At 45.8% G+C, this 23,797-nt stretch overlaps 1 protein-coding gene across 1 annotated transcript in view; it reads right to left on the bottom strand.

Moving 5' to 3' along the window:
• Positions 1–23,797, bottom strand: part of oacyl (O-acyltransferase like) — a 69,859-nt gene that overhangs the window by 21,562 nt on the left and 24,500 nt on the right. The window contains exons 7-9 of the mRNA XM_078225059.1: positions 23,698–23,793; positions 11,510–11,675; positions 8,771–8,850 (exon numbers count right to left, since the gene is read on the bottom strand). Coding sequence (XP_078081185.1) covers positions 8,771–8,850; positions 11,510–11,675; positions 23,698–23,793 — 342 coding nt within the window. The remainder of the gene's footprint in view (positions 1–8,770; positions 8,851–11,509; positions 11,676–23,697; positions 23,794–23,797) is intronic.

The following is a 23,797-nucleotide window of genomic DNA, read 5'->3' as shown; positions in this document are numbered from 1 at the left end:
TACACTTATATTGGCATATCGGTAGTCTTTCGCCTTATTGATAGTGCATCAATCTGGACAGTAACTTTTTTTCTGGAGTTAACAGTGTATCGAATCCAACACTTACCTGGAATCAAAGTGAAGTCCTATTGGCAGTTTGAAGAACCAGGAGATCAAAGCAGTGACAATAAAACAGGCCAACAACAGCAATCCTGCCAGGACAATCATTATAAACCTATTCCTGAACACAGATAGAAAAGTTAGTATGCCTGCTCTTTAATATATCATCATTCATCTCATCCTGATGAGCGATGTCAAGTTGTCACCATTAAGAAATTATTTCAAGGTTAAAGCATCCGAAGTCTATGCAGGTTAAAAAAAAGATAGTTTTCCCAGACCTTTCCAAATGTTCTTCCCTCTGCCCAAACCACTCAACCAGATTTCCCAATTGGTAACCCAATATATCAATTGGACGCCAGTAACATCGTTTAAATATTCCGGAAACCACATGGAGATTGCTAAAGAAATTTCACCCACCTATTTAAAATGGGTACCAAGGATTACTTGTAAAGTGGGTAATGAATGCCCATTGAAGGGCCTCATCCTGTCATCGCTGATGGTGCAAGAAGCCATCCCATGCAGGGTTGCTTGCCGACTTCCAGGAGAAGTGGCAGATGGTCTTCAACCCAGATAAATGCGTGGTGGTCCATTTTGGCAGGTCAAATGGGATGAAGGAGTACAATATAAAGGGAAAGACTCTTAGTACTGTAGAGGATCAGAAGGACCCGGGGTCCGGGTCCATAGGACTCTAAACTCGGCCCCGCAGGTGGAGGAGGTGGTTAGGAAGGCGTATGGTGTGCTGGCCTTTATCAATCGAGGGATTGAGTTTAAGAGTCCGGGGATAATGAAGCAGCTATATAAGACCCTCGTCAGACCCCACTTGGAGTACTGTGCTCAGTTCTGGTCACCTCATTACAGGAAGGATATGGAAAAGATTGAAAGGATGCAAAGGAGATTTACAAGGACATTGCCTGGATTGAGTGGCATGCCTTATGAGGATAGGCTGAGGGAGCTCGGTCTTTTCTCCTTGGAGAGACGTAGGATGAGAGGAGGCCTAATAGAGGTATATAAGATGTTGAGAGGCATAGATCGGGTGGACTCTCAGAGGCTTTTTCCCAGGGTGGAAATGGCTGCTACGAGAGGACACAGGTTTAAGGTGCTGGGGGGTAGGTACAGGGGAGATGTTAGGGGGAAGTTTTTCACACAGAGGGTGGTGGGCGAGTGGAATCGGCTGTCGTCAGTGGTGGTGGAGGCAAACTCAATAGGGTCTTTTAAGAGACTCCTGGATGAGTACATGGGACTTAATAGGATGGAGGGTTAAAGGTAGGCCTAGAAGGTAGGGATATGTTCGGCACAGCTTGTGGAGCCGAAGGGCCTGTTTTGTGCTGTAGTTTTCTATGTTTCTATGTCCTTTATTCAAAGGATTTCCGTGCCTGATCAAGGGATTCAGCATTGGGAAGTGTGGTTCGGTCCTGGGGAAGGCCCACCATTGGCCTGTCAAGTCCTGAGAGGCACATGATGTGGTCGGCCTTCCGAAACAAAAAGTCAATGGTCAATTACCTCTAAAGGTTTCTTGCCATTGTGTTTTAGGGCTGTTTTCCTTTGGCTGATCTTTGTTTTCTTTTTTAACGTATGAGTACTTAGAACAAAGAACAAAGAACAAAGAACAATACAGCACAGGAACAGGCCCTTCGGCCCTCCAAGCCCGCGCCGCTCCCCGGTCCAGGATTGAATCCTGAATCCAGGATCCCCGCCCAATTTTCCAGCCTATCTACATACCAATATCCTATCCACCGAGCTGTCCCTCACAGCTACGATGCTTTGTTCATTACAACCTATTAACTCACCCCCACCCCCCCATTCCAGACCATGTGATCTCCAGGGAGAGGCGAAAACCCAGAGTGAAAAACCCCAGGGCCAATATGGGGAAAAAAAAAATCTGGGAAATTCCTCTCCGACCCCCTGAGGCGATCGAAACGAGTCCAGGAGATCACAATGGCCCTGATCGGAAAATGCTTCCCAACCCTAGTCATTTCCACTTCCACGAACACCATATGAATTCCCTGCCCCCGAGACAGGTTCCCAACTATCCGCAGTCTCGCTCTGGACTGGCACCAGCAAGATGATCATAGAATGAAGCCTTGAAACGAGAAACAAGGAACAATTAGCCCGCGCCGCTCCCTGGTCCAAACTAGACCACTCTTTTGTATCCCTCCATTCCCACTCCGTTCATATAGCTGTCTAGATAAGTCTTAAACGTTCCCAGTGTGTCCGCCTCCACCACCTTGCCCAGCAACACATTACAGGCCCCCACGACCCTCTGTGTGAAATATGTCCTTCTGATATCTGTGTTAAACCTCCCCCCCTTCACCTTGAACCTATGACCCCTCGTGAACGTCACCACCGACCCGGGGAAAAGCTTCCCACCGTTCACCCTATCCATGCCTTTCATAATTTTATACACCTCTATTAAGTCTCCCCTCATCCTCCGTCTTTCCAAGGAGAACAACCCCAGTTTCCCCAATCTCTCCTCATAACCAAGCCCCTCCATACCAGGCAACATCCTGGTAAACCTCCTCTGTACTCTCTCCAAAGCCTCCACGTCCTTCTGGTAGTGTGGCGACCAGAACTGGACGCAGTATTCCAAATGCGGCCGAACCAACGTTCTATACATCTGCAACATCAGACGCCAACTTTTATACTCTATGCCCCGTCCTATAAAGGCAAGCATGCCATATGCCTTCTTCACCACCTTCTCCACCTGTGACGTCACCTTCAAAGATCTGTGGACTTGCACACCCAGGTCCCTCTGCGTCTCTACACCCTTTATGGTTCTTCCATTTATCGTGTAGCTCCTCCCTACATTATTCCCACCAAAATGCAGCACTTCGCATTTATCAGGATTGAACTCCATCTGCCATTTCCTTGCCCAAATTTCCAGCCTATCTATATCCTTCTGTAGCCTCTGACAATGTTCCTCACTGTCTGCAAGTCCTGCCAGTTTTGTGTCGTCCGCAAACTTACTGATCACCCCAGTTACTCCTTCTTCCAGATCATTTATATAAATCACAAACAGCAGAGGTCCCAATACAGAGCCCTGCGGTACACCACTAGTCACAGGCCTCCAGCCGGAAAAAGACCCTTCCACTACCACCCTCTGTCTTCTATGACCAAGCCAGTTCTCCACCCATCTAGCCACCTCCCCCTTTATCCCATGGGATCCAACCTTTTTCACTAGCCTACCATGAGGGACTTTGTCAAACGCTTTACTAAAGTCCATATAGACAACATCCACGGCCCTTCCTTCGTCAACCATTTTGGTCACTTCTTCAAAAAACACCACCAGGTTAGTGAGGCATGACCTACCTCTCACAAAACCATGTTGACTATCGTTAATGAGTTTATTCCTTTCTAAATGCGCATACATCCTATCTCTAAGAATCTTCTCCAACAACTTCCCCACCACGGACGTCAAGCTCACCGGCCTATAATTACCCGGGTTATCCTTCCTACCCTTCTTAAATAACGGGACCACATTGGCTATCCTCCAATCCTCTGGGACCTCACCTGCGTCCAGTGACGAGACAAAGATTTGCGTCAGAGGCCCAACGGTTTCACCTCTCGTCTCCCTGAGCAGCCTTGGATAGATTCCATCAGGCCCTGGGGATTTGTCAGTCTTTATATTCTCTAACAAACCTAACACTTCCTCCTTTGTAATGGAGATTTTCTCCAACGGTTCAACACTCCCCTCCGAGACACTCCCAGTCAACACATCCCTCTCCTTTGTGAATACCGACGCAAAGTATTCATTTAGGATCTCCCCTACCTCTTTGGGTTCCAAGCATAAGTCCCCACTTTTGTCCCTGAGAGGTCCGATTTTTCCCCTAACAACCCTTTTGTTCCTAACGTATGAATAAAATGCCTTGGGATTCTCCTTAATCCTGTCTGCCAAGAACATTTCGTGACCCCTTTTTGCTCTTCTAATTCCCCGTTTGAGTATTTTCCTACTTTCATTGTACTCCTCCAGAGCTCCCTCCGTTTTTAGCTGCTTGGACCTAACATACGCCTCTCTTTTCTTTTTGACCAGTCCCTCAATTTCCCTGGTTATCCACGGTTCTCTAATCCTACCCTTCCTATCCTTCTTTTTTACAGGCACATGCTTGTCCTGTAGCCCTAACAACCGTTCCTTAAAAGACTGCCACATACCAGATGTGGATTTACCCTCAAACAGCCTCTCCCAATCAAGAGCTGCCAATTTCTGCCTGATCCCAATAAAGTTAGCCTTCCCCCAATCCAACACCTTACCCTTGGGACACCACTCATCCTTTTCCATCACTATCCTAAAGCTAACAGAATTGTGGTCACTATTTGCCACATGTTCCCCAACCAAAACTTTGAAGACCTGACCGGGCTCATTCCCCAGTACCAGGTCCAGTATAGCCCCCTCTCTAGTTGGGCTGTCCACATATTGTTCCAACGAACCCTCCTGTACACATTTTACAAATTCCTCCCCATCCAGAGTCCCTGCCCTCAGCGATTTCCAGTCTATACCAGGGAAATTGAAGTCTCCCACTACAACAACCCTATTTTTCCTGCACCTATCCAGTATCTCCTGACATATCCATTCTTCCACTTCCCTTGGGCTGTTGGGGGGCCTGTAGTACACCCCCAACATAGTGACTGCGCCTTTCCTGTTTCTAAGCTCCACCCAGAGTGACTCGCTACACGACTCCTCCGAATTGTCCTCCCTCTGCACCGTTGTAATATGCTCTCCAACCAATACCGCTACTCCCCCACCTCTTTTGGCCCCTCCTCTGTCTCGCCTAAAACACTTGTACCCTGGAATATTCAGCTGCCAGTCTTGTCCCTCTTTCAACCAAGTCTCTGTCACCGCAACCACATCCAAATTCCTTGTGCGCATTAAGGCCCCAAGTTCGTCTGTTTTACCTGCTACGCTCCTTGCATTGAAGTATAAGCACTCCAGACCCCCAGGCTCAGTGAGGTTGTCCTCCCCCAGAGTGCTCTTCTTCTTTGCCAGCCTTGTCCCAGCCCCAAGCTCGTCCCCAGCCACCACACTTATAGACCTAATAGTTTGATCCCCACCCCCCTGCCATACTAGTTTAAACCCCCCCGAACTGCACTAGCAAAGCTCCCAGCCAGGATATTTGTGCCCTTCCAATTTAGTTGTGACCCCTCCCTCTTGTACAGGTGCCATCCTCTCCTGAAAACCTCCCATTGGTCTATGAAAATAAAGCCCTCCCTCCTGGACCAGTCCTTTAGCCAGGCATTCATTTGAACCAACTCCCTATTCTTAGCCTCACTGGCACGAGGCATTGGGAGCAGCCCAGAGATGGCCACCCTAGTGACCCTACTTTTTAACCTATTTCCCAACTCCCTGAATTGCTCTCTTAGGACCCCCCTACTCTTCCTATCTACGTCATTTCCACCAATGTGTATAATGACATCCGTTTCTTTATCTTCCCCTTTTAATATGCCTCCTATCCGCTCGGAGACATCCGTGACCCCAGCACCAGGTAGGCAGACTACCATCCTGGAGTCCCGTTCGCCCCCACAGAATCGCCTGTCTGTGCCTCTAACTGACGCATCCCCCACCACTATCGCTCTCCTAACCCCTCTCGTGCCTTTCCGGGCCACAGAGCCTGACTGTGTGCCAGTGACCTGGTCACTGTGTCTTACCCCTGGAGAGGCACACTCCTCCACACTATCTAAAACAATGTACCTGTTTTGGAGTGGGACAACCACAGGTGACCCCTCTTCTAACTGTCCACTCCCCTCCCCTCTCACACCTGTCACCAAGCCCTTCCTATTTTGAGACACCTCTGGAGTCCTCCCTTGTACTTTACCCTTCTGCCCTTTACTCCTCCTAACTGTGACCCACGTGTCATTCTCCCGATGCCCCGGTGTAACTAGTTGCCTATAACTGCTGTCAATTTTTCTCCCATTTTCCCTGACTAGGCTAAGGTCAGCGATCTGCAGCTCCAGTTCCCTAACACGGTCCCTCAAGAGCTGCAGTTCCACGCACCTGGCACATATGTGAACCTCTGGGAAGCTAGGTGTTTGCAGGAACTCCCACATCCCACATCGGAAGCACTGAACTGGCCGATCACTCATACCTGCCCTTATCCTTTATAGGGTTGGGTAAAAAATAACTAGCCTTGCCTCGCCCTTTCACCCAAGCCCTGTGAGCCAAAGCCCTTATAGTGCACACTCTGCTACCCACTCACTCCACTGCCCGCTCCCGACGCTGCCCGCTGTATAGTGCAGACGGCTTTTTATGCTCCCGGCGAACCCCCCAAGTAACTGCCTTTTATACTAAGACTCAACCTCCCAGAATCCCCTTCAGCTGACCTCACTTCCTCAATTCAAAACCCTGAAAAAAGCCCGCGAAATATACTAGGAATACCCTTAAATGAATAAATGAATAATTAAATCACTTCTTAGCTTACTCTCAGCACTCCTGCTAAGACTCTCTCCCCCAGTCTCACTCCAGTTAAACAAAGAGGAGTTGGCAGAAGATCCTATCGTCCTCCCTGTACATGGCCAATTAAGTATGTAGAGCTTTATACTTTTGCTCATCACCCATCATCAAGAGGTCTCTCATTTAAGACAGAGTTGAGGAGATTTTTTTCCTCTCAGAGTGTCTATAGTCTGTGGAATTTGCTTCCCCAGGAAGTGATGGATTGAGGCAGGGTTATTAAGTATTTTTAAGGCCGAAGTGGAAAGATTCTCGAATGACAAGTGTGACAAAGGTTATTGGGGATAAACGGGAAAGTGGGGTTGAGGCCAGAATCAGATCAGCCATAATCTTCTCAAAATGGCAGAACAGGCTCAAGCGGCTGAATGGCCTACTTCTGCTCCTAATTCGTATGTTCTTTCGAGCTATTCTGTAAGGCCTGCTGACATGTTGGGAGACACAATGGCACAGTGGTTAGCACTGCTGCCTCACAGCGCCAGGCACCCAGGTTCCATTCCAGCCTTGGGTCACTGTGCGGAGTCTGCATGTTCTCCTCGTGTCTGCGTGGGTTTTCTCCGGTTTCCTCCCACAGTCTGACAAACGTGCTGGTTAAGTGCATTGGCCACGCTAAATTCTCCCTCAGTGTACCCAAACAGGTGCCGGAATGTGACGATTAGGGGATTTTCACAGTAACTTCATGTAAGCCTACTTGTGATACTAATAAATAAACTTTATGGGCCCGATTTTACCTTGTGTCGCGCCCATCTTTAGGCACGGAAACTTGGTAAAGTCGGGTGTGAGGTCAGTAACGTGATCTGCGCCCACGTCTGCGCAGATGGCCACTTTACCGAAACCCGGGAATGGCCGTGATCTGCTTCGCACCCAAAACTGGCGCAATGGCAATTTAAATGCATTTGCATGCATTTCAATTGAATTAATGAACTGCCCGCCCAATTTTATCAGCATTTCTCCCTTTACCACCACGTTCGCCAATCCGGAATCGCGCTGAAATGGACATGCTGAATAAAAGTCTGTTTCGGGCGCTCCAGCTGCTGAAGAGGTGAGTTCAGAGCTTCGAACGGCTCTCTGACACAGATCGGTGGTGGGGGGGGTGAGGAGGAGGGAGGCTGGCCGTGGGGAGCGAGGCCAGATCATTCTCTGGGCGAGGGGGGGGGGGAGGAATGAGGCCAGATCATTCGCTGGGGGGTGGGGGGGGTGGGGGGGCAGGGGAGTGAGGCCAGATCATTCTCTTGTGGGGGGGGGGGGTCAGATGTACCTCGGCGGTGGGGCGGGGGGGAGGAAGTGAGGCCAGATCATTCTCTGGTGGGTGGAGGGAGGTGGTAAGATGGATCTCTGGTCGGGAGGACGATGGGGGGGTGGGGGGTGGGGGGGGGGGCGGGCTGTGGGGGGGGCGACTGGGGAGGATCCACTGTCACTCTGTGGGCGATTGGTGGGGGGTGGGGGGAGGGGGCAGGGGTTCGCGATTGGTCTGCGTAGCGGGGGGGGGGATGGATAAGGGGGACAGTGATGTCTGTGGGGGCCATCGCTCCCGCTTTTTGTTCCCAGGCCGCTTTCTCTGCTTTCTGCAGCCCGGGGGTGATCTGACACGGGCGCGCTTTTTCAATTTGTTTCTAACTGCGCATGCGCAGTTCAGAGCTCCGATCGTTTCGGGCGTGCTAAGCCCCGCCCACAACGCAAATCAGACCCATGATTTTATTTTCAGGCTAAGTGCGTATGGGGGCGCCTGAAATCAGATTTCCAAGTCAGATCTGCATTATGCCCAGATTCAGCACTTAGAATAAAAATGGTAAAATCAGGCCCTCTGTGTCTCTCTCTGACAAGTTACCCTTATCAGCTTAAAGTGGGCATGGAGATCACCAACATTAAGCCAAAGAAGTGAATCCTGGAAAGTCAAAAACATAGAAACTTAGAAGATAGGAGCAGGAGAGGCCATTTGGCCCTTAGAGCCTGCTCCGCCATTTATCACAATCATGGCTGATCATCCAACTCAATAGCCGAATCCTGCTTTCTCCCTATAACCTTTGCCTCCCCATTCGCCCCAAGTGCTATGTCCAGCTGCCTCTCCAGTGAGATTAACACTCCAGTATTGAGCGGATGCTCATAACGCACTGACACAACTCTGCATAACCAGAAAATCAGAGAATCCCAATGTAGGAACCAGTGAACCACACTGGACATCCAATAATCACTTATTACAACAGAAGCAACTGAGCCCCACTACATAATGAAGCTTACCTGTACAGCAGAAAGATGAAAAGAGGTGTTGTGATGTAAAACTGGAAGTCATTTGCAAGATACCATGTCCAACCCATGCACTGCAAACACATTGTTTGTTTAGTAAGCTATGTCATAATAAACGTACAGCAGTCTATATCATTCATCTCTTAGAACATCCTAGCCAAGAAATCCTGCTCCCTTTTGGGGTGGAATGCGAGCACAGCTGATCGAGACAGAGGCACCAGAATTAGAGGTGGGGCTGAATCCTTCAAGTTTCTAACCAGTCACAGGAATCCCTCCAGAAAGGAGGACGTGCCCCTCATTTATCCCTCTCCACATCTTCGAGCAGTTTGAGGCAGTAAGTGCGATTCTCTAGGTCCATTCGCCGTGCGCACAAATTCTGTTTTCTAAAACTCGCAAGAGGGACATAAGGGGATTTACACTCGTGAGATTACCAAAGGCGATGGTCCCGGATTCTCCCCGATAACGTGATCAGTTCCATGGCCCAGAAAGGGTGTGAACCTGATTTACATAAATTAGAATGTATTTAAATATAATTAAACAGTTGCTTCAAACCACCCAAAAAGATTTCCCCCCTGACAGTCACGCCAGTGGGAATCACGATTGGTTTCCAAAAATGATTGTCTTGGCGGGGTTGGGGGGCGGGGGTGCTTCAGGAATGCGGAGGCTGACCCGACCATTGAGTGATGGGGCGAGAGGTTGGCCCTCTGAGTTCCCTGTCTGCCGAGATTGCGGTGGGGGGGGGGAGTCTTGATGTTTGGGACTTTAAGAATGGGGCGTCCTTTGTGGAGCTGGCCTTGCTAGTTCTATCAGGCCCTGTTCCACCAGAACTAATACAGAAAATACCGCGCCTCCAACCCGCTGCTTTTTTTGTCAAAGTGTCCCAAGATCTAAACTGAAAAGCTGGTGGCGTTTCTGATGGGAAACATGCTGGTTTCAAGTCAGAACCAGGCACTATGCCATTTTATTGGAAAGTTCTGCCCAGTATGCCTCAATGGACTTCCCAGGCAATGCTGGAAAACTTGTCAGAAGGGCTTCCTTCGTTGGGCCTAATCCTATGTCTGTGGAAAACAGTTATTGGTGCAGTTCAGGTTGCAAGTAGACACCATAGGGGGTATTATTCAATTTCAATTGAAATCAAAGAAAATTGAAGAGTCACTAAAATTGACCAATATGGGAAATTCTTTTAAATATTTTTCAATCCTTTAGGTCACAGAATCATCGAAAGCCTATTGTGCAGAAGGAGGCCATTTGGCCCATTGAGTCTGCACTGACAACCATCCCACCCCAGACCCTATCCCCACAACCCTACACATTTACCCTGCTAATCCCTCTAACCTACACATCCCAGAACACTATGGGCAATTTAGCATGGCCAATCAACCTAGCCTGCACATCTTTGGACTGTGGGAGGAAACCGAAGCACCCGGAGGAAAGCCACACAGACACGGGGAGAATGTGCAAACTCCACAAGACAGTGACCCAAGTCGGGAATCGAACCCAGGTCCCTGGAGCTGTGAGGCAGCAGTGCTAACCATTGTGCCACCATGCCGTCCTGACTAGACTATGGATAATTCCCTTGAGATGCTAGAATGCTACTTCATGATTTCTTTGGTCATGCTAGGTATATGCCTTGTTGCATCATAAGAGGTAAAGATACTTCCCCTCACTCCATCCTGCCTCCATTTAGGGTTCTGACAAAACTAATGAACCAGACATAAAGTCTGGTTGCATAAACCCAACAGGCCCACTGGAAAAGCAGCCAGGTTCAAACCGAGGTTGGATCGAAGGAAATTTGTGTTCTCGTAGCTGCTAAAACTTTGTGGGCAACTTTTTTGAGGTGGATGGGGAGAAGCATTGCTTCACCACTGACAGTACAACTGGGCCATTATCACACTATCAATACAGCCTGGTGGTAGGGAGGAAGCTAGAGATTGCTAATGACGATGTGGTAAGGGGCTGGTTGCCTCAAGAAGCAGAGAGGCTGCAATCAGCAGGAGGAGATCAGTGGGTTCCTGGAGTAGGCAGTGGGAAGCACACCTGCTCCTCCGGACCCACTAGGAGTGCTGTAAAATGCACTAACTCACTGCAGCTGGCAGATCTCAGGTCAATTTTGCTACCCTAGGAAACCCGATTTAAATCAGTGTCTCTATTGAAACATGGAAGCTTAATTTAATATGTTAATGAAGTGTCCCACAATTCCATGGAATACTTAAACATCATGAAAGCAGTTGTTCTGAAAAGAATAGTATTTGCCAATGTGGTTGCTTAGGGTTGTATGCCCTATTATCCAGTTTTAACCAAGCCAAACCTCTGCCACCCAGCACAGCGACGTTAATTGAGGCCATTATTTTTCCTAACAACTACAGCTGTGGTTCTGTTTGCCTCCACCACCATCGGCTGCCGTCAATGGTGGTGGAGGCAAACTTGATAGGGTCTTTTAAGAGACTTCTGGATGAGTACATGGGACTTAATAGGATTGAGGGTTATAGGTAAGCCTATATAAGGTAGGCCTAGGTAGGTAGGGACATGACCGGCGCAACTTGTGGGCCGAAGGGCCTGTTTGTGCTGTAGTTTTTCTATGTTCTATAACATAATAAATAATGCACTGGTCATCGAGCTTGAATAATAGTGTAAATCGAAAAGCCACCAAGTATACACATTGGGTTACTTTGAAAACCATAAAATGATCTGTAAATAATAAACTGTCTGACTTTGTACTAATACAAAACTTACACATTGATCAATCATTATAAAGTTGTTCAGAAACAACAGATTTGTCCACCAGGATCTCTTGCATTTATCCAAATGGGATGCTGCATTTTCTCCGAAGGACCTCCAGGGAATAAGCGAATACATTCCAATAACTAAGCACATTGTGTACAGATAAAGTGGGAGAATTCTGAAAATAAAGGAAAGGAATGCTCAGCAATTTTGTTTCATCATGTTTCAGATTGACTGACAGATAGATTCTATAAAATATCTACTATTATTAATCCAATATAACAATAAAGCCACAGAAAGGAGATGGAGCAGATAATTAGATCCACCTCTTACAGTGTGTCATTGCAAATATAAAGAGCGGTATATAAAACTTCTACAAAGAAATTCCTATTTTGCAGATGGGTAATCAGATAGCTGAAACGTCAAACCAGAGAATTCAACTCCCAGGACAGAGGCAGAATGCAAATGACAGAATTTAACGCGGTGTCACATCTTTCACACTTTTACCTGGCAACTTTTCCCAATTGCGTGGGAAATACAGCTTACAAAAAAGACATGCCGCAAATGCTGCCTTCACAGATTGGAAGAAAGTAATTTTGCCAGTATCACTTGCAACCATTCCCATAAAATAACACACTGCAGTGAAACCCTTTGCCTGAAGCAACAATCTGTACCTCAGACCTGACATTGCATTCATTCCAATTATAAAATCTTCAGTAAGACAACCACAAATGCAACAGCTCCATAAGACACATTGATTAAGGCTGACAGTTGCACCTACTCCTGTCATTGCCTGTTGTTGTAATGTACTATTATTATAATTTTTTTAATTAATGGCACTAATTTTAGGCCACATTGCTTTTCTTGATCTGACTCACTTAGGGGCATAGTTTATACCATTTGCTAATTTTAGCAGAAACGTAGATATGAGTAGCAACCAATGCTTGTTGTTTTATATTGCCTGCTACTTTTTCCACAGAAATGAGCAAATTAAAGGAAATATAAATTTTTTAATGTTACAGCAAAATCAGTAATTAAGTCCTGCTTTCATGTTTGTTAATTATTTTTGAAGGTTCTGGAGATGGACTTTAAGAGAACATTTCCTCTCCAAAGTCTGAAGGGCTGGTCGATACCAAGGCCAAAAAGAGTGAAGTAGGAGATAAAGTCTGAAGATGCAGGATAGACTATTTAGGATGGAGATGAGGAGACATTCCTTCACCCAAAGAGTGGTGAGCCTGTGGAATTCATTACCACAGGAAGTAGTTGATGCCAAAACATTGACTGTATTCAAGAGGTGGCTGGATATAGCACTTGGGGCGAATAGGATCAAAGGTTATGGGGAGAAGGCAGAATTAGGCAATTGAGTTGAACGATCGGCCACGATCGTAATGCATGGTGGAGCTGGCTTGAAGGTCCAAATGCCCTCCTCCTGCTCCTATCTTCTGTGTTTCTATGTTTTTATGTTTAAATTAGTTCCATTTAGATTTGGGAGAAAACTGGAAGATAGTAAAGAAAGTGGAGGCAGAATAAAACTCGGCAGCGAGAGAACAGTCAGCCTAATGTTGTGGTAGGGAAAGCTGTAAAGACAATAATCTGAGACAAGACTTATTGTCACTTGGAAAAATGTGTTAATAAATGACAGCAAGGATTTATTAAAATGTTTTTGACAAACCTGATTGAATTCTCCAATGAAGTAATACAGATGGGCAATTAATTACAGTTGATGTGCATATGATGGAAAAACAGCACTTGATAAAGTACCAAATAAATAGACAATGAGTACAGTTGAAGCCCATGGATCTAAGAGGGAAATAACCGATTGGGTATGAAATTGGCTGAAGGACAGAAAGCAGAGAGGAACGGTGAAAGGTTGTATTTCAGATTGGAGGAAAATATACAGCGCTGCCCCCCAGGAGTCAGTATTAGGACCAGTGCTCACTTTGATATATATTAACGATTGGGATTTGAGTAACAGAGCATAATTTCAAAGTTTGCAGATAACACAGAAATCATAAATATAGTAAACAGCGAAGAGAGTAGTAACAAACTTCAGGAGGCATTGACTGGTGAAGTGGGCAGACATATCTGGTTGAAAATATGCCATGGAGGCAAGAAACAGGAACCAGGACTGTTTTCATGTCAGGTACCCTCCGCCAGGGGAAACTGATTATAGTTCAGATTTTTGCAGGGTTGAGCCTTTAATTGGTGAAGGGTTTCCTGTCCACTTAGGGCCAATAGAGTGGGTCAGATGAAGTGTAGGATGAATTGAGACTCCCCACATCAGTCATCACTGAGGTTGCTGGCTGTCCTGATGGAAAGATCTGTAGGTTGTGCCAAAGCCTTCTATTGCACAAGAGGAAAGTGAGATGTCACAAGGGAGCCAAAGGCCAGGGGCACCCTTGCTTCATCAATGCCAAACAGGAATTCTTTTTAATATTATTCAGTTGCTAGACCAGCATTTATGAGATACCTTCTTGAACTGCTGCAGTCCCTCTGGTGCAGGTACACCCACATGTTGTTGGGGAGTTCCAGGATTTAAGTGTCATGGTGGCGCAGTGGTTAGCGCTGCTGCCTCACAGTTCTAGGGACTTGGGTTCGATTCTGGCCTCGGGTGTCTGTCTGTGTGGAGTTTGCACATTTTCCCCATGTCTGTGTGGCTTTTCACCGAGTACTCCGGTTTCCTCCCACAGTCTAAAGACACGCAGGTGTGAGCCTGTAGGTGTACCCGAGAGGGAGGAAACCCAGACCTCCGTACATATCCCACCCAGGCATGCACCATGTACAGGTTACTCCAGTGACCCATTGTCTCTCGAGACAAAGGGGCCAAGGAATGTCCAGAATATTAACCCAGCGACTGTGAAGGAGCAGCGATATATTTCCAAGTCAGGATACTGAGTAGCTAGAAGTCATAGAGGTTTACAGCATGGAAACAGGCCCTTCGGCCCAACTTGTCCATGCCGCCCTTTTTTTTAAACCCCTAAGCTAATCCCAATTGCCCGCATTTGGCCCATATCCCTCTATACCCATCTTATCCATGTAACTATCTAAATTCTTTTTAAAAGACAAAATTGTACCCGCCTCTACTACAACCTCTGGCAGCTTGTTCCAGATACTCACTGCCCTCTGTGTGAAAAAATTGCTCCTCTGGCCACTTTTGTATCTCTCCCCTCTCACCTTAAACCTATGCCTTCTAGTTTTGGACTCCCCTGCCTTTGGAAAAAGATATTGACTATCTACCTTGTCTATGCCCCTCATTATTTTATAGACCTCTATAAGGTCACCCCTCAGCCTCCTACGCTCCAGAGAAAAAAGTCCCAGTCTATCCAGCCTTTCCTTATAACTCAATCCATCAAGTCCCGGTAGCATCCTAGTAAATCTTTTCTGCACTCTTTCTAGTTTAATAATATCCTTCCTATAATAGGGTGACCAGAATTGCACACAGTATTCCAAGTGTGGCCTTACCAATGTCTTGTACAACTTCAACAAGACGTCCCAACTCCTGTATTCAATGTTCTGACTGATGAAACCAAGCATGCCGAATGCCTTCTTCACTACTCTGCCCGCCTGTGACTCCACTTTCAAGGAGCTATGAACATGTACCCCTAGATCTCTTTGTTCTGTAACTCTCGTATTGGCAGGTTTCCAATGGGCAGTGGATAGTAACTGCTTTTTCGAGCTAGATCATAAATTGTCTTTCTTGATTGTGGCACAGAGAAAACACAGAATTTTCTTTGAATGTCCAGTAACCAAGTGGGCAAAACGTCTGTACGAGACAAGGAATGAAAAAGTAAATGAAAATGTAATTCGAACAAATCTTTGTGACACAAACTTCCAGGTGGTGGTGTTCCCAGGTATCTGCTGCTTTATCCTTTCAGATGGTAGTAGTCATGGATTTGGAAGTTGCTGCCTAAGGTGAATTCCTGCTGTGCATCTTGTAGATGGTACACAATGCTGTCGCTATTAGTGGTAGAGGGGGCGAATGTTCATGGAAGGAGTAGCAATCAAGCGGCTGCTTGGTCTTTGATGGTGTCAGTCTTATTGAGTGTTGTTGGAGCTGCACTCATCCAGGCAAGTGGAGAATATTCCATCACAGTCTTGACTTGCGCCTTTATATGTGGACAGGCTTTGAGGAGTGAGGAGATGAGTTACTATTCAAATGTTTCCTAGCCTATGACCTGTTCTGTAACCACATTATTTATATGGCTGGTTGTGGTTCTAAATCATAGCAGAATCGTAGAATCCCTAAAGTGCAGAAGAGGCCATTCATCCCATCGAGACTGCACTGACTCTCTGACAGATTATCTTATCCAGGGCCTTTCCCCCGCTCCTGTAAACCAATGCATTTACCACGGCTAATCCATCTAACCTATACATCTTGGGATATGAAGGGACAATTTAGCATGGCTAATGCACCTAACCTGTACATCTCTGGACTGTGGGAGGAAACCGGAGCACCTGGAGGAAACCCATGCAGACACGGGGAGAATGTGCAAACTCCACACGGTCACCCAAGGCCAGAATTGAACCCGGGTCTCTGAAACTGTGGGGCAGCAGTGCTAACCACTATGCCACACTTCTGGTCAATGGTAAGCCCCAGGATGTTGATAGTCAGGAATTCAGAAATGGTAATGCCATTAAATATCAAGGGGTTGGAGATAGTTATTGCTTGGCACTTGTGTGTCATGGATCTTATTTCCCACTTGTCAGCCCAAACCTAGACATTGTCCAGGACTCCTGTATTTGAATATGGGTTGATGAATTATGGGGAGCTCCTGCAGTGTTGTCTGGAAATTGAGGTGATTGACCTCTAAATACCACAACCATCTTCATTTGTGCCACGTATGACTCCAACCAATGGAGGGCTTTCCCAATTTTTGATTTGATTTATTATTGTCACATGTATTAGCATACGGTGAAAAGTATTGTTTCTTGCGTGCTATACAGACAAAACATACCGTTCATAGAGAAGGAAAGAAGAGAGTGCAGAATGTAGTGTTACAGTTATAGCTAGGGTGTAGAGAAAGATCAACTTAATGCGCGGTAAGTCCATTCAAAAGTCTGATGGCAGCAGGGAAGAAGCTGTTCTTGTGTCAGTTGGTACGTGACCTCAGACTTTTGTATCTTTTTCCCGACGGAAGAAGGTGGAAGAGAGAATGTTTGGAGTGTGTCGGGTCCTTACTTATGCTGGCTGCTTTGCCGAGGCAGCGGGAAGTGTACACGGAGTCAAAGGATGGGAGGCTGGTTTGCATGATGTATTGGATGACATTCATGACCTTTTGTAGTTTCTTGCGGTCTTAAGCAAAGCAGGAGCCATACCATTTCCATTGACTCCAGTGTTGCTCGTGCTCCTTGATGCCATACTTGATTGAATGTTGCCTTTTTGTCAAGGGGTGTCACTCTCACCTCACCTCTGGAGTTCAGCTGTTTTGTCCATGTTAAAACCAAGTTTGCAATGAGATCAGAAGCTGAGTGACCCTGGTGAAACCCAAACTGAGTGTCAATGTGCAGGCTATTGCTCAGCAGTTGCTGTTTAATAGCACTGTTAATTATCCCTCCATTATTTTATTGATCATCAAAAGTAGACTGATGGGGCGATAATCAGTCAGATTGGATTTGTCCTGTTTCTTTTGTACAAGACATACTTGGGAATTTTCCACATTGTTGGGTAGATGCCAGTGTTGTAGCTGCACTGGAACAGCTTGGCTGGGGTTGAGGCTACTCCTGGAGCACAAGTACTCGATGTTATTGCCGGAATATTGTCTTATGAGTTGCGTAATTGTCCACCACCATTTACAACTCGATATGGTAGAACTCCAGAGCTTTGATCTGAGCTTTGGTTGTGGAATCGCTAATTGCTGTCTTTAAATGCTGTTTATGCTGTTTGGCATGCACGTGGTTCTTTTTGTAGCTTCACCAGGTTGACAGCTCATTTTTAGGTATGCTTGGTTCTGGTCCTGACCCGTCCTACTCCACTTTTCATAGATACAGGGTTGATCTCCTGACTTGGTGACAATGGTAGAGTGGAGGATATGCTGAGCCATGAGGTTACAGATTATGGTTGCATATAATTCTGCTGCTTCTGGTGGTCCAAGGTGCCTCATCAGGGTTAGCGTCCAGTCCTAAGTTGCCATGTCTGTTCAAAATTTATCCCACGTTGGGAGTGCCACACCACATGATGGAGGAAGGGACTTTGGCTCCACAAGGAGTGTGCGTTTGTTACTCGTCCTATATTGTTTCTGTGCCGCTGTTTGTGGCTCCAGTGGAGGGGTTTACCTTGTCCCCTATGAACCTTCCACATACTTTGGAGGTTGGAGTGCAATACTGAGGCAACCTATGACTGAGGATGAAGATGTTGTGGCATATGCCAGAAAAGTGAGCACACATAAGAAGAAAGTTCTTTTTGTGGTCCGGTTGTATTTTGAGGGAGCATAAGCTTTTCCTCTTGATGAGTATCACTGGAGCTGGGTGTCTTGATGGCCACATGAAAGAATGCAATGATGCCATGCACCTGGTAGAATCTAGCTCAAAACCCAATGCCCACTGCCCCTGCAAAGGCACACTTGTCATTAAATAAATGTGCTCTTACAGCACTGGCAAAGAGGGTATCTGTGACCTGCTAGATGCATTGGTGTTCCGCTCTTATTTAGATGTCATTAAGGTCTGCAGCTGATCTTTGGAAGGAGCCAGTAGGGAAGCAGCTCATGGCCATGGCGACCCTGACAGTTACTGGCAGGTCTTGCTGTGTCAATGCTGTAAGATCTTTGGTGATGAAAGCACAGAGTCTGTGATCATCTTCCTGGATGGTCACAGTCTCCTGTGGCACTGGGTCTCAGGTAGTCTTTGGGTTTGGCCTCCATGTCTTTCTTTCACCTTGTAGGCCCTTCTGATGCTCGGAGCTATTCCCATCCTGCTGAGGATTGCTGTAATATGGCTTTAAGGAATAGCAGCATGCCATAATGGGATGGGAAGTGTGTCATGGGATCCAGTCTCAGTCTCACTTTGCCAGGAATAGCAGCATGCCATCATGGGATGGGAAGTGCGTCATGGGATCCAGTCTCAGTCTCACTTTGTCTAACCCAGCAAAAACAGAAAATACAAACCCAGAACTACAAGTTGACTTCATTGACAATGAACTTGAAGATGCTCTCCAAATTGTTCTGGTATATTTTGTGCAATGCAGATGCCAGCAGTTAGAAGGAGAAACAGCAGAAGAAGCAACACGACTGAAGCTGTGAAAAACCATCATTGAAGGATGGCCTGATTCAATCGAGCAAGTCCACGAATGGGTGAGACCATTTTGTCCTGACTGGAATAAGCTAACCACCTCCCAGGGAGTCATTTTTAAAGGCAGACAGATCAGCATACTGGAATATTTGTGATGTGATATTATTCGACAACTTGATTACTCACACATGGCATGGATCAAATAAGAAGACTCAAAACAGAGATAGTCTATTGACTGAGTATGAATAAAGGAATTGAAGTCATAGTCAAGAGGTTTGAGGCATGTGAAGAGCATATGCCAATTCAGCACTAAACACCACTGATTCCATATGAAGTTACTATCCATCCTTGGTCCAAAATCACATCCGATATCTTTCATGTCCATGATACTAATTTGATTAACATCGTTGACTACTTTACCAAATGCACCATTATTTAACCATTGTATACCAAGCACAAATGTCACAGACACTCTTAAGTGCTGTTTATATGCTGTGCCGAGAGATCATTATGGATAACGGTCTGCAATTTATTGGTACACCATTTCCGGATGTGTGTGGGAAGTGGAATATCAATCACACTACTTTTTCTCTTCATTACTCTAGATGTAATGGCCTAGCTGAATAAATGATTTGCATAGTGAAATCCCTAATACTCAAATGTTGACATACCAAGGAAGATCTATACACTGCAATGTTACATTTGAAAGCTTTACCTTTAAGTTCAACTATTCCATCACTGGAGAGTTTATGTTTGGCAGACCAGTGTATGGCAATTGATCTAGTCTCTCAGAAGCCAACTTTTAAAACTGAAAGAGATGTCCAACATGCACAATAAAAATGCAGGCAAAGTATTGCCAAGTTTATAGTTGGTTTTAAAGTTTATTTATTCGTGTCACAAGTAGGCTTACATTAACACTGCAATGAAGTTACTGTGAAAATCCCCTAGTCGCTATACTCCGGTGCCTGATTAGGTACACTGAGGCAGAATTTAGCATGGCCAATGCACCTAACCAGCACTTATTTCGGACTGTGAGAGGAAATTGGAGCACCCAGAGGAAACCTACGCAGACACGGGGAGAATGTGCAGACTCTGCACAGACAATGACCCAAGCCGGGAATTGAACCCAGGTCGCTGGTGCTAACCACTGTATGACTGTGCCAACCAAATAAAACCATATGCTCACATCCAGGATCTCACAGAAGGTACGTGGCAATAAGTCAAAGTCACAAGAATTTGTTCAGAACCAAGAGGTTCTGACATTATTAAACACAAAGGCGCAATGGTGAGGCATAACTGAAGACAAATAAGATCCATTCCAGCTCCTCTACCACCGTATAATCCTATTGCATTAAGTCAAGATCCAAAATGCAACCAGGAACAACATCCAAGAATGAAAATCCCACATATTTCCAATCAGTAAGAGAATAAAGGGTTATGGGGATAAGGCGGAAAAGTGGAGTTGAGGATTATCACATTAAAACAGTTACAATCTCATTGAATGGTGGAGCAGACTCAATGGGCTGAATGGTCTACTTCTGCTCTGATGTCTTATGGTCTTTGGTCTCATAAATCACTGCGAGGAATTAATGAGACCTCCAGACAAGGTTACCGATAAAGGATCTGGACGTACTAGCAGATTACCTCTATGCTTTTAGAGAGTCATAAATTCACCAGTCCTATACATTTATGTAATGGTAAATAACAATGAACATGTGTTGTAAATAGTTATACTTCCTTGGAAGGGGGAAGTATCTTTAACAAGAAAGGAGAATGTTGTAATTTTTTTTAAAGGAAAGGAGTGTGCCATTACTAGAAGGGAGGTGTGTCATGTGATTTGGTCTCAGTTTCACTGTGGCCTATGAGCAAAACACAGCACAAACAGCTCTGCTGCTGATGTCTTCAAGTTTTCTACCATTATATAAACATTCCCATGCGTCTAGTCTAAATAAATGAACCCAAAATGTGTTTACACAATCACTTATGAGTGATTTGTTCTTTTATATCATTACATATAAAAAAAAAGTATGTTGCCTCTCATCACCATTGGGGGCCCAAATTGGGCAGCACAGTGGCAAATGGTTAGCACTGCTGCCTCGCAGAGCCAGGAACCCGGGTTCGATTCCCGGCTTGGGTCACTGTCTGTGCGGAGTCTGCACGTTCTTCCCATGTCTGCATGGGTTTCCTCTGGATGCTCTGGTTTCCTCCCACAGTCCAAAAGATGTGCTGGTTAGGTGCATTGCCCATGCTTAATTCTCCCTCAGTGTACCCGAACAGGTACCAGAGTGTGGCAACTAGGGAACTTTCACAGTAACTTCATTGCAGTGTTAATGTAAGCCTACTTGTGACTAATAAATAAACATACTTTAATACTTTAAATAAAATCTGGCACTCATGCCCTTATTGTCAGTTGGAGTCTCCCTTCTGGGCAGGTGACCACCCATTGTCTTTGTAGGCCTTGCCTCCTGCACTTTTGCCTTTAAAATGCTAGGGAATGTTGATGCCATTTAAAGCCTGGGCAAAGAGTGCCCACTCTCCCTGCCACCTGTGCAGTGTCAAAAGATTCCCCCTTACTAAGTGCTCAATCCCGCTTTCCCCACTCTGGTCCTCTTAAGGAGCAGGGTGAAGCTCTGGGACGCCCCTTGCACTCCTTAAAGACAGCCTGCCTTCAGCCTGTCAGTTTCATGGAAGTGGAGGTAAGCTGTTTGACACTTTAAAAATTGGGACATCAGCCCCTGACAAGCTGTAAATGAGAGTTTTAACACATTTAATTGACCTTAATGGGAATGAGAGGAGGTTTCCAGTCTCACGTGCCCACTGCACTGGTAATCATTCTCAGCACCTGGATCAGTGCTTTGAAACTGACATGACATTTTTCTGAAATTCCATTGTTAATGTTTAAATTATGAGGAAAGCTATTGACATGTACTACATTATCAAGCAGGTATGTGCTGTCCACACTAAGACTATTATGGTCTTTACGAGACCATTAAGAACAAATTATCTTAGACAGCTCATCTAATTGACAGAAGATTTTCCGAGACAAATTTAGTTGCAGGATATTTGCCTATCCAGTAAGTCTCCAGCTGAGATAAGCTCTAGGATGTGACTTCCCTCTTCACCACAGGAGCACGTAGATTTAATCTTGGCATGTGGATGTCATCTAAGAATTTACACTTATAGATGACAGCTAATTCTAATTAAGATGGACAAGTCTTGGCGTTGATACTGAAGAGATTTGTAAGATATAGGATTCAGAATTTACCTTTGTAAACAAGCTTGGATAAAAATATCTTCTTGCCTGTGGCCTTCTTGACATACTGCTCAACTAATACGTGAGCAGATATCAAAAAAGTACAGATAAAACACGAAGGGCTGGGTTTTCTAGTCCCTCCCACTGGTAGGATCTCTGGTCCTGCTGAAGTCGTACCCTGCAGTGGGTTCCCCCAGTGGTGGTGGCGCTGGTTGGGGTGGGGGGAGCAGGACCGGAAGATCTCACCGGCAGCCAATGTCTTGCCACATTTGCTGCGGAAAAAGCAGCTGGGGGTGGTGGGGGGCGGAGGGGGGGGGAGGTGGTAAATCCTGACAAAAACATGGAAATGCTGGAAATCTGAAGTAAAAAACAGAAACATCTGGGCTGTGAGGAGATTTACAGTTGAAGTGGCAGCTGCTCATAACTTTCATGTTTCTGAGCCACGCCAAGTTGCTGCTGGAGACATTCTGGACATCCATCAGGATGGAGAGCTGCCCATGACTGTGCAAAGCAAAAGTAAAGAAGGAACGTGCATTTATATATCACTTCCCCTGTTATTGTGAACTCCAATAGTGCTCAGCAGCCAATTCATTACTTTTGAAGTGTAATCACTTGTACTGGAATGCAGCAGACAATTTGCACACAGCATTGTTCCACAAACGGCAGTGAGGTAAATAACCAGTTAATCTGCTGTGGTGTTGCTATTTGAATGGTAAATATTGGCCGGGTCATTAGGAAAACTACCCTCCCCTTTGTTGAGCATTCGCCTTTGCAGACATGCCCAAAAGGTGGCACTTTCAACCCTGCTTCACTCCTACACTACTGGACTGAAATGTCAGCCTAGATGGGGTTTGAACTCGTGAGCTGCCTGCCGCTCAGAGGCAAGCTGACTCACAGCACTGTGCTGATACTCATGCCTAAATGGTGAATGAATAATGCAGAGAAACTGACACGTTTAGTGAAAAGAGTGGAGCAGATGAGAAGAGAAGTTAAGAAAGAAAGAAGAAAATGTATAATGCATTTTGTGATCTCAGGATGCACTTTTTAGTCACAGTTCTAATGTAGAAAATGCAGCAGTTTGCACACATGAAGCTCCCACACACAGCAATGAGCAAAGAACACGATCTGTTTCAGTAATGTTGGTTCAATGATAAATAATGGCCAGGACATCAGAGAATATTATCCTGAACTTCTTTGAATAGAGACAGGGGGCAGAATTTTACCAGCACTCCCACCCGAGTTTCGTACGATACCACCCGAGGTTCGTACGATACCACCCGAGGCCAATGGGGAATGCTGTTCTCCGAGCCGAGCCTGCCCACGGAACCGGGGGGGGCGTGCCGGTAAAATTCCGGCCAGGGGATCTGCTACTTCCATTTGGATGACCAGATGATAATAAGATATAGGAGCAGAATTAGGCTATACGGTCCATCGAATCTGCTCCACCATTCAATCATGGCTGATATGTTTCTCAACCATATTCTCCCGTAACCTTTGATTCCTTTACCAATCAAGAACCTATCTTTCTCTGTCTTAAATTCACTCAATGACTTGGCCTCCGTAGCCCTCTGTGGCAGTGAATTCCATAGATTTAACGAGGCAGACATGGCCTCGGTCTAAAGTTTAATTGGAAAGGCTCCAACGATGTAGCATTTACTGAATTATCAACTTAGCATTTGTATTAAAAAAGTTCATTGACAAATGACATGAAACAACAACTTACCTTTGTATTCGCCTAATCACATAATCCTTTAGAATTTTGAAGGTCAGACCTTCCTCAGAATACATGTTTAATAGTGTTCTCGCACTCAGCAAACCACTGA

The sequence above is a fragment of the Mustelus asterias genome, chromosome 1 (assembly GCF_964213995.1).
Source record: "Mustelus asterias chromosome 1, sMusAst1.hap1.1, whole genome shotgun sequence".
Classification (NCBI taxonomy): Eukaryota; Metazoa; Chordata; class Chondrichthyes; order Carcharhiniformes; family Triakidae; genus Mustelus; species Mustelus asterias.
This window is presented reverse-complemented; position numbering and strand designations above follow the sequence as displayed.